The following is an 11,946-nucleotide window of genomic DNA, read 5'->3' on the forward strand; positions in this document are numbered from 1 at the left end:
TCCTTGAGTACCCTGGGGTGTAGATTGTCAGGGCCAGCTGACTTGAAGGCACCCAGCCTCTCAAAGTGTTCCTTCACAAGGTCAGCATTAATGGAGGGCAGGGGATCTCCCTCACCCGGACCTCCCTGTCCCGTAGTGGGCATGGGCGTCCAATGGGACTGATGAAAGACTGACGCAAAGTACACATTTAATAGGTTGGCTTTTCCTGGGTGTCAGTTGTCCCATCTCGTTTAGCAGGGGTCCAGTGTTGCCCTTGCTTTTCCTCCGGCTCCCCACATATCTGAAAAAGGACTTTTTATTGTCCTTGATACTCGAGCTGGAGTTCAGCTGGAGCTGGAGTTCAATTGCAGCCTTGGCTTTCCTGGTTTGCTCCCTGCAGGACTGGACCAGTGCAGAATATTCCTCCTTGGAGGTGAATCCCATCCTCCATCCTTTGTAGGCCTTTCTTTTTAGCCTCAGGATGTCTGCTAGATCCCTGGAGAGCCGGGGGGCTGCTGTGCCATCTTGCTGCCTTTCCTCCGAGATGGAATAGAATTAGCTTGTGCATTGAGGATCACTCCCTTGAGAAGCAACCACTCTTCCTAAACTCCCCTCCCCCTTGGGTTGTGGACCCTTAGGGCCTCACCAACAACCATCCTTGCCGCAGGACTCTCTCTGCAGTTGACTCAATAAAATACACAAACAGCTCCTGGAGAAGACCTGAGAACTCAGATCACTTGTACAGTAAGCAAATGCCTATCTCATCACTAGGTTAGTCAGGCTCACTCATTTTCTCCTTCTGGAGAAATAACTCTTTAAAGATTTCTGTAAGGAAGAAAGAAAGTGTGAGCAGTCACAAGGAATGTGGAGTTATCCAAGTACCTTGTGGGGAATTCAGATCTATGGTCAAGGCTGTGCAAAGTGGCCATTATCAGGTAATCAGAGTTACATGTCTAAGCCAAAGCAATATCTGTGCTTGTAGTTCAGGTCAAGCAGAAGGTCAGGAGCTGGGGCTTCCAGATGCACAACAGCATGGGTGACTGGTGCCTCCTGACTCTGAGGGAGCACCAGCAGCTGATTGCCAATCAGGAGAGGGGTCCCCCAGCGACTGATTGCTGACTGGGGGGTGGGGGGTATCCCCCAGCAGCTGATTGCCAACCCTGGAAGTGCTGGCAGCAAAGCCAGAAGTGCTGCTGGTGCTTCTCAGGGCAGTGGGGGGCACTGGCTGGTGCTCCCCACTCGCCAGCCAGCAAGCGCCAATCTCAGAGGGGCATGTTCACACTCCCCCTATGCAGCGCCTATTCACAACAGGATAGGCAAAGCCAAGGTACTGAGCTGGAACAGGGCTTGAGGCAGAAACTGAGCTGTAACCAAATGCAAGGCACTGAGCAGCCAGAGCCCAACTGCAGGGCCTAGGCTTATATACTCAACCCAGTTGACTCTGCAGCCAGTCAGCTAGGTGTATATAGCTGGGGCCAGGTGACCCTGCTTACAGGACAATCTGCCCTTTAGCAATTCCATGCAAAGGGAACTCTATCAAAGGGGAAGGGGGGCAGGGAAGGTGCCAGAACAGGTCATCACCTGGAATCAAGGCATTTTCCTGAGAAGTAAGGGATGTGGACTTTTAGGCACAGGAGGGACTAGTACCCAGGCCTCCCACATCTTAGAGTGCTCTGATTACTGAGGTACGGGATTAAGGGATAAGTGTCCTTCCACCTTCACCCTCACTGTATTTTATATTAAAGTGGCCACAGCCACCACATGTTGTGGAGAGCCTGATCTTACAGGTTTGACCTAAGAATCAAGTCTTTCAGGTGAGATGAGAGGAGGAACACCCAATCCATGGATTCCAGTGGGACTTACACCTGAGATAAGGCCAAGGCACTCAGTGCTTGTCCAAACTAGGTATGTCTACATGAGATACTTTACTGTGCAGTAGATCAATCTACTGCACAGTAAAGTGTCACCATGTAACCATGTGCAACAGCTACTGTGCAGTAAATTAGTGTATTACATAGCTAGTACCTGTCAATACAGGTACCAAATTAGTAGGGCTCATGTAGACACTGAACGGGAACAAATTTGCCACACCAGCAGAGAACCCAGTCTTGGTGCTGCTCAGGTCCCAGCTCCCCCAGGAGCTAGGAGCTGATCAGCACAGAGACTGAGTCCCTCTCTGCTCCTCCCCTACCCCCCGGCATCCCAGCATTGTGGGGCTCCCAGCTCCCCACGGAAGCAGGGAGCTGAGGAGTGCTGGGACTGGGGAGCTCTTGCTTCCCTACTCAGCCAGGGGCTGGGCAGGAGCTGTCCCACCAGTGGGGCAGCTGGTAGCGAGCCCCCAGCTGGGCGGTGTATACCTGCCCAGCCCCTGGCTGTGTGAGAGCTGCCCCACCAGCAGAAGAGCTCCTGCCAAGCCCCTGCAGATAACCCAGATTCCCCACCCAGCCAGAGGCTCACTGCCAGCTGCCCTACTTGCCAATCAGGGCAGGGGGCTGGAAACCAGCTGCCCCCTACCCCCTTCCAAAGCCCAGGCCTGACCCCGGTGCCCCTTGCCAGCATGGGGCTGGCCCCCAGGGGAGCCTAGAACTCCCCCTGGCTGCTGTAGTGGAGCAGAGCAGGTCACAAGTACCCCTGCTCTGAATTGCTCCTGACAGGTGCACATGTATATGCACTCCTAGGGAAAGCTTATTGCATAGTATTTTACTGCGCAGTAAGCTTACAACACATTAATATCATGTGGAGATGTGCCCACTGAGGAGCTTGTGGGTCTGTGCAAAAGCAGAACTTCAGCAGTTCACCCTTGGTGGACTTGCCTGTTGGGAAATGAGTCATTGTCCAGGGGGATATACATGGTAGCTGAGCATGGGTTTCCAAGCACATTAATGTCTAAACCTTATTTGGATCTGGCCCTTGTGTCTGATCTGAAGTCCACTGAAGACAATGGGAACCTCTCACTCACTTTATCTCACTCCCCTTTCATCTCATCAGAATGGATCTATACACAAATAGGGGTTGAAACACCATCAGCCACCAACGCCTTTTTTATAGTAGGGCTCCTGCTATTGCAACCAGTATTGGAGCTGAACTGGAGGTAACAAAAGCAGGAAAGTTTAAGAGGTGGGGAGAGAGTCCTTACCTAGAGAAAGCCATAGGGCTCTTTGTCATCAATCTCCTATCAGCTCTCTCTCGTTAAAGCTACGTCATGTTTTCCATCCTCCTCCCAATTTGACCCTGATTTTTCCATAACTCATGCCAGAAGTTTCTCTCAAATATATTTTTGACCCTTTGATTTAATGTGGACACGCTATTTCCCAGACAAGAGAGTTTATAATGCAAACTTCACAACATTCTTGTTTCTGTCTGAGGAAGAAGAACAATAATGTCTTCCAATACCTGCATGGAGATTAGTCAAGTGTCACCTCCAGCTAAGTTTCAGAGAAGCAGTTTCTTAAAAATGACTGTTCCAGGAAGCAGGCACACAGGAGGAGCATCTATTCTTAATTTAGTCCAAAGTAGCACACATGAGTTCAATCAAGCAGTGATTATGATTGATCTATTCAGGAACAGTCTCCATGGTATAATTAGTGTCAATATCCTCTCTGGAAAAAAGGTGCAAAACCCCCCCAAACCTCCAAAACCTAGCATTGTGAGATTAAGCTCTAAAAATAGGGTTTTCAATGTAAATGAGCATGTTAGTCAAAAGAGGTGTTAATTCTAGAGTGAATAAATTCAATCTATAGGTAGGGGGTAGGTATAGATACAGATGCTATACATACCCTGAATGGAAAAAGAAGCAGGAAAGCTAGCAAGAAAATGTTAGAGCTAAATTACAAGGTTCAAGAGGTAATATGTACCAGGCAGGGAGCCTTCAGCAAATGGTACTCCACACAGCAGTGAAGGCAAGCTACAGCAGTCCATGTATAAGAAAGGCTGCGGAAGCAAACCTTAAAATAGAAGGAATGTAAATAGGTAGGACAAAATGATTCATGATCAGACAAATGGAGGTGTCTGTGTAGGGAGAACAGTTTCCCACAAGCAAGTGCCTTTTCATTTCCTCAATAAGTTACCTAAATCTATTAAATTGAGCAGTTTAAACAGTTAAAAATGGGAGAAGGGAAGAACTTCCTCCCAAGGCCTCTCTTAGGTTTACCTTGGCACTTGGCCATGGGACACCTGGTGCCTTCCCCCACTTCTAATGCACTCCCTTTTCCTAAGGTGCCATCGCAAACAGGAATACTTGCCCCATACTAAGTGCATCAATGTGCAAACCCCTAATGTAAACAGACTGCCATGGTCAAGCTTACGCAAGGAACTTGCAGCACGTCACCACTGTGCATTTGCATCAGTGTAATTACACCAAGGCAACTGTACTAAGGCACCAGACAGTACCTATCATCACACACCAGTCTCAGACTCATGCAAAATTCCAAACAACCAGCTGGGTGAGGGACAGAATACCAAGTAAAGCTGTGAGGAAGAGAGATTTAGCGTTGAAAGCTTTATTTGTGTAGGCTCAGTCTTATATTAAAATGCATTTTAATTAACATGCTATAGTATAAAAACAGCACAACTGGGAAACTGTCCTCTAAACACACACAGGGTACCCTATCTACCCACCCACTTGCCTGATAAATTATTTACAATAACCAGGTAAAATCTAAAGGGAAAAGCAGGATTTTACTTGCCCAAACATAGCATCCTAAGGTATTAGTGAATGACAAAGAGTTCTCCCATAGGACAGTCTATTAATGCAAACCTCGGTAGTAGTGCTGCAGGATGCTGACCTGGTTACAGCCATCCTGATCTTGGGGAGGGGGCAAAGGGTCTGCAGTTTTTACAAATTTCATGGAGTTCTGAAAAAGCTAGACATTGGCATTTTGACTGCTGGAAAATCCTGAGATCAGCAAGACTATCGTCTGCAGCATTTAACCACAAGTTAGACCCACCTCCTAGTAAGCATATAAGCCTTATGACTGCTGAAAAAAGAACTCTTTTTATAGATAATGATGGGCTTTGTGCTATAAAACATTTATCTTCAGATGACAGGGTGAGGATAATTCATGGTTTTGCTATATCCAAGTTACTGTATATGTCCTACTCTGACTAATTTAGATAACTATAGCCATCACCTTCTTTCATTGTCTGTATATTTATATTGCAGCTGTGGGTGTCATCCTGTTGATAAAATAAAGTGATAAAACAATCATTTTATTAGTTTTTGCAGTGATGTTGCCTCTCTTACCAAGAGATACCCACTTTGAGTAAAAATTAGTCTTAAAAGCTACAAGTCTGACCTTGTGAGGAGCTGAGCACCTGTGACTCCCCTGTCTTCAAGACTGGGCCCCATCTTGCTGTACTTACTCAATCTAACATTTTGCTTTTAAACCAGTGGGAGGTGTGTCAGAGTAAGGAGTAAACAAGCAAACTGGGGCCTGACATTATTAAATGTCTCTGTCTGTCCAGCATGATTTTCAACTCCTATGATGTCACATATAAAAAAACCATTTAAACAGTCCCAGGTTTGTACAAGGAATTGCAAAGGGCATTTTTTTTCTGCTCTCCATCTAGAAAGGCTCCAAAGCATATTCCATTGCTCTGTGCCTTGTTGCACTATTCCCCTCATCCTGCATGTCTTACAGCAGTACCTACTATGAGACACAACCCTGCAAACTAACCTGAGGTTTAATTTTAACAAGGCCACTTATTAAATGACTGTTTACCAGGATGAGGCTTGGCCACGTCAGCCCCATGATCCTGCCCTGACAAAAGTCAAAGGGACTTTTGCTGCTGGCTTCAAGAAATAGCAGACTCAAGGCCATGGACTGCAGCAGTAGGAAGTGAAAGCTGCTATTTACACTCCTCAAGGTTTATATCCAAATCCCATCTTTCAGTGCACTTGTGCTTTGGCAGGATTGGAAATTTAGTTTTTTGTGGATCTCCTCTCTCTTCATACTTATCCTAACCAAATAGCTGCTTCCAAAAACTCCCATCCTTCTGGAATGTACAAAATCATACATGAACATATCATCCTGGATTTAACTTGTTTTACAGTAACAGACATAACACGTTGTGTCCCTGGCTGGAGAGGGGACAGGCCCCACTGCCTGCACATAAGCTTTGGTGGTTTAACTTTTAGTCAGCATTTCTACTAGAGAATAGCAATTTAATGGGCAGCAATAGGCAGCACCTGTTCAACTGGCTGACCATGTGGCTGAGAAAACATTCTTCTACTTTTCATCCAGCCTCTTCCCTCTAGTTACCAGCACTCCTAGCTCAGGTACAGGGACTTTAAAACTACTGGTATTTGGTCAATCTATCTTCTAATATTTTAACCTGGGATCTTATTGATGAAAACTTAATAAATTTAACTTAAGACTGTAATCTATTTTTATTATTGCTGTCATAATTGCAGACTACTAGGCTCTAGAGGCAAGTGCAAATCCTCAATACAATTTAAGTGCTTAGCTGAATTCAATGAGAGTGAGGCATCTAAATGTATTTGAGGATCTAGGCTCAGATTTCTAATTTAAACCATAAGGATTTAATAGTACATCTTCTGCTACAAAGCCTGATAAATACACTGTACTCTGCTCACTGATTTCTCCCACTTTGTCACCTATCTTTGTAGTCTTTCATGTTTCTTCTGGCTTCTTTAATTCTTTGTTGATATTACTTGATCCTTACTTTTTCATGACAAGCAGTTATTTTGTATCTCTTTCGTAACTTGCTCATCTGACACAACCATTAGGAAGTTTACACCAACAGGGATGTATGCCAATAGAAAAAAGCAACATCCTTAATTAAAAGGCTCTGTTCATTAATAAGTACAAACTGATGGATCATGAGATACAATACAGAGAAATGATTCTGTTGTGGAGATAAGAGAAAATGTAAAAGCAGGTGAGTGTATTTATTTCCACCCAAAATACTAATTCCAGGAACTATTTAAACAAAGAAATAATTGTATTTGCCTCTCCCTGCTTTTGGATTGGGCAGATTATTTTATTTTCTCACCCAAAAAACCTCTGGGTCCACCAAGAAAGCAATCTTAAGCCATGAATATTCAAGCAGCAGGATCAGCCACATGCTGAGCTTTGCAGGAGTGAGGTTGACAAAGGACCCTGTTCAGACATTATGAAAGCGGGTTATCTTGCAGCAAGCCAAAACTGGTGTGTGGGGAGAGATGGAAATGTAAAATCTGGTTCCTTGAGCCCACGGTCAGCACAGTCCACTGCTGTATGAAGGCCAGACTGGTACAACAACCCCTCAAAGAAAGCAGAAATTCTAGGGTCACTGGATATGTATACATGCTGGACATGGCATGTCCTGTCTTGCCCTGCCCCATCACTGCTCCCCACATTGATCTATGGAGAAGTAAGTGCAGAGCTAATCCCTTACAGAGCAGGGGTATTTGACTGGGTCCCACATGGCTGTTCTGCAAGCAGATTTCCATGCAAAAAGCTCCCTGCAAGAAGCCTTAAGGCAGCCCATGTACTGCAAGGTAAAATTGCATGCAATGCCCCCAGCAACTGGCAGGGGAAACAGAAAAGAGGGGAGAAAATGCAACTGCATGCAGATTTCAATACATGCCATTTATTTCACCTCTTACAGTATTTTAAACCACTCTTTTCTTAGTGTCTAGGTTGGACCAGCAAACCTGTAATTAATGTTTATGAGAAGAGCTATTGTGGTGTGGGGAACTGCTAAGCAGGTAACTATCTAGAGCTTGCAGTGGAAGTTACCAGTGCTGCCCTCAGCACCCTCCCTAGGTCAAGCAGCTGGGCAGTTCAGTATCCGGACTGGAAGTGGGATGCATACAGCTATCCTTTCCAGGACACGCAGATGCTCAGCCTTATAGCTGTGAAATAGACTGATACACACACACACACAAGAAAGCAGATCTCTCTGCCATTAGCTCACACCACCACCTCATGGCTTGAATCAGAGCCAGTTACACCATGTGCTCTCCTCAGTACCATCCGATTTCCCCTCCAAGTTGTGAGTCACTCATACATTTTTCCCAGCTGAGGGACTCCAGGAAGCTGGTTATTTTAGTTGGAATTAGACGGACACAGGTGGTTCCACCTATTGCAAGCTCGTGTCAAGTCTATAACAAACAGTCCTTCAACATTTTCAATCTCTGCTCTCTTAGTAGCAGAGCGGTGGGAGGAACAGCTGGGTCACTATTAAGTGCACTATTAAGCACTATTAAGTGCTGGGGCTCCTATTAAGGCTGTTTCTCCTAGAAAATGGAGGCAATGAACTACTCCCCCCCGAGTCGCATTCAATGCCAATATGCCCATATGGATTCCAGGCACCTATTTTTACTATGGGGTGAACTAAAATCCCAGTTTGGAATGCTTCTGCACTCTGGATCTGGATCTGGACTGGGCAGTTATATTGCCTCTTGCGGTAGCAAGTTGCTTCTGTGACTGCAGGCTGAAAGGTCTGGTTCTTAAAATTAGGAACATCTCTTTCCACATTGTCGTACATCTTCATTCCTCATAACTTAAAAAAAAATCGTGTTGATTTATGACAACCCACCCCCAACTTTTTGTTCTAACGGAGTCCGCTCATCTTTTGTTCTGATGCTATTCTGCATCAGAGCAATCCTTCTTTAAATCGAGTATAATTTTATAAGAATTTCATCATATTTTTATTAGTCTGGAACCCAAATTAACATAAATCTTGTCTCTCTCTAAATCTAAGGGAAGAGCAGCTCTGTGTCCTGTCTCTCTAAGAAGCCGGAACTGGAACCCCACATCTAACTATCCACTGACTTTGGGATAGGTGAAACTGAAACCCAACTCGGGATAGGAGTTTTGAAAAGATCCGAATTTATAGCGGTGTTCTGTTTCTGTTTGAGGCTCAGGAATCTGCTAGTCCTATCAGTGACATTGGATATAATAATGAGAAAAAGCACAGTAAATCCCACTGCTTCTAGGAGGAAAGGTTTTAGGAGTAATTTTGATGGTTTCTTCCCCATTGTTCCTCTTGTAAACTTGGATGCTATTTGGCTATGGATGAACAGGATTGGAAGATAACATGGTCACTCTCCTCTTCTCTGTCTCTTACAGGGTTACTGGTGCTAGAAGTACCTCCCACACAATCACAAAGCCAAATCCTACTCACACTGCAGTTGCAACATAGTGCTTTCATTCTGAGTATCTCCTCAGCTGCTGGGCTGGGTCCTGCAATTTTGGAGCTGTCTGGATTTCCTGCTCCCTTGTTAGGATGAGTTTCACTCATACTGTAGACTTACACTTCACTGCAAGTGTAACAAGCACATTTAGATTTGTGATGGACAGTAAGACTCCAGAATAAGCAGCAGAAAGGTCAGTTTTAAGCAACTTGTTTGCATCTCAGATAACTATTTCATTCCAACTCTAGTCTTAAATCAGCATTCACTGTGAAGCAGACATGCAGAGCTTATCAAATGCTTCATTAGGGGAGTTTGGCCCTCTTATCATATTTAGCTCTCTTCCTGGTCACAGATGGATCACATTGGGTTCACCAGTAAATAATTTCTCTGAAATTGGGTAGGTGAAGAGTTTCAATGCCTTAGGATAATTGCCTTTCAGAACTTAAACTTTCAATTTGTGATTTGTCAGTCACAGGATGTGATTTCTATTCCTTGATTGGATGATACAACATTTATAAAAAGCATGAGTGACTTAAGAAATCATGAAAGTTACAACCAAATCTCTCAGGAAGTAGGTAGGACACTAAGAGAGACATTAGCTTTAAAAAAGGTAGGATATTCTGAATCTTTTCTTGCAAGGAAATTCATATTATAATGGGTTTCATATTTTGACTTTAAAATATACATGTTCTTTCCAGAGGGGGGAGAGAGAAAGATGTGCTTTGTCTGGTATATTAGATATGCTGGCTGACTAAAAGAAACTGTTTTCTCTAGCTCACATTCATACCAAGGCACTGCATGTAAATATGGTGTCCTTAGTCTTAAATGTAAAGTGTGGGTTCAGGTCCTCATTTGGCTCACTTCACATCAGAATCCCGCCCAGGAGCCTCAGAATGCTGTTGGGTATTTCTCCATCCCATATCTATGCCATATACCTAACAACTACACAAGTGACCCACTCTTTTTCATGTTACATTATTGCCAACTAGTCATGATAGCTATGAACTGTGTGTACAAGGACAATGATATCTGCAAAGCACATAATCAATAGGCGTGTGCAAAGCGGCAAGTATTCACTTCGGATTCGGACGATTTGGAGGGACAGTGATTCGATTCAGTGATTCGAATCACTGTTCCAATTTGATTTGGCTAATTCGGATCTGAAGATTCAGCGCCGATTCAGAGATTTGGCCATAGACTAAACAGGCAGCAGTCCTCACCACCGAATCTCTTCCTAATCGAATTGGCTACTGAAGCATCACACAGCCCTAATAATCAAATGAAAGAGACAGAGAGGCCACTGTCACAATGGACCTGTTTGTTTAGCTGTCTCTTCACAGCAATGTTTCACATCCACCAAGCATATCTGCTTGTCTCCCATTCTTCATCAACACAAAGATTCTCAGAACAGAAACAGGGGGCTTTTAATTTTTTCCCCAATTAGTAAGCCCAGAACTAGCTGGAGCAGGGATAAGCAACTTATGACCCATGGGCTGGATCTAGCTTTCCAAGCCAGGACATCAGCAGCAATGCAGTAGCAGGGAGAATACGAGGCAGTGGCCAGGTCACACTTCTTAGTGGCAATTCACAACAGTTGAGGGAAGTGGCAGTAGGGGGAGCAGTCACCCACCTTCAGACCAAGCTGCTTTAGTTTGGTTCACTGCTCCTAAAAGGTTGCTGACCCCCAAGCTAGAGAACTAAATGGGTAGCTTTATACTACATGTGGAGGTGGCTAATTTCCAACCTGGCCATAGAAGAAAAAATTTACTTTATGTGCTGGGAACACAACAAACGCCAAGTATATGCAGACAAAGGACCTCAGCCTCTTGCTCACCTCCTCCCATCATTTTCTCTACTCCTCTTTATGTTGTCCATATTCTAGACACAGTCCCACAATATGTCCATAACAATAAAACGAGTGCCCATCCTCCACCAACAGGGAAGCTACACTGATACCAAGCCATAGACTGAATCAGGTACTTATGCTATATGTCTTGAAAACCTCCTCAGCATAGACTGCCTAATACTATGTACTGTAGTAACTGACAATTTATTCTGCTGTAAAAACTATGGTGGAGATTTTCAAAGCTTACTACGACATGTAAACATGAAACCTCCATTAATGTATGTGGCACTCAAATTCTCAACCTGTATTCAACAAGAACTTCATTCTGTATTTCTTGATACTGAATACCTGGTTTCTTAGCTGTTGTGCTGCATCAGTGCTGCTTTTTTTTTTTGCATGGAATGCAAGTGACTATGCAGATTAAATAATTTTTAAAACATAGGAAGAAATTATTATTATTATTTCCTAGAACTACACTATGCTGATTAGCAATACATTTTTGGATCACCATGATACCTGGCTAATAGTTTATTAGCCTGTTATGAACTCAAGGGACTCACCCACCACCCCGATAAAAGATAATTCTTTATATATTTTTTTTTAAAATTAAAGTGGATTTTTAAGGTCCTTAATATGCTTACTTTCAATTTTTTTTTCCAATATACACTACTTTTTAATGTTTATAATGAAAATATTTTCCACGTTTGATGGCATTCATCCCTAAACTTCTACCTTCTCATAAAACCTCAGCAATTGAAATGATGTATGCAAAGTGTCAGAAGGGAGAAAACCAGATGGGAAATACACAGTACAGCCTGTCAAGTTCTGTAAAAACAGAATTTCACCAGACCGCTCCTTATATAACCAGCTGTGTAAGAGCACTCTACATTTTGAAAAGAGATTGTGTAACAAGAGCTGAATCCAGGTTGCCTCTGCCACTGACTCAGGTAATCTTCTGAAGGCAAAGGAGGGGATTTAA

The 11,946-nt window shown here is 43.8% G+C and overlaps 1 protein-coding gene across 2 annotated transcripts in view; it reads left to right on the top strand.

The window, feature by feature from the left end:
* The window catches only part of INO80C (INO80 complex subunit C), a 46,768-nt gene extending 36,485 nt beyond the window's left edge, over nt 1-10,283 (top strand). The window contains exons 6-7 of one of the 2 annotated variants that reach the window (XM_025212020.1): nt 7,615-7,690; nt 8,689-9,196. In XM_025212020.1, coding sequence (XP_025067805.1) covers nt 7,615-7,646 — 32 coding nt within the window. In that variant the 3' untranslated portion in view covers nt 7,647-7,690; nt 8,689-9,196. Of the gene's footprint in view, nt 1-7,614; nt 7,691-8,688 lie in introns of both variants that reach the window. The other variant, XM_025212019.1, reaches the window with a different exon arrangement.
* Nucleotides 10,284-11,946: the final 1,663 nt, after the last annotated feature.

This window comes from Alligator sinensis, unplaced genomic scaffold (assembly GCF_000455745.1).
Source record: "Alligator sinensis unplaced genomic scaffold, ASM45574v1 scaffold1140_1, whole genome shotgun sequence".
In the NCBI taxonomy this organism is placed as follows: Eukaryota; Metazoa; Chordata; order Crocodylia; family Alligatoridae; genus Alligator; species Alligator sinensis.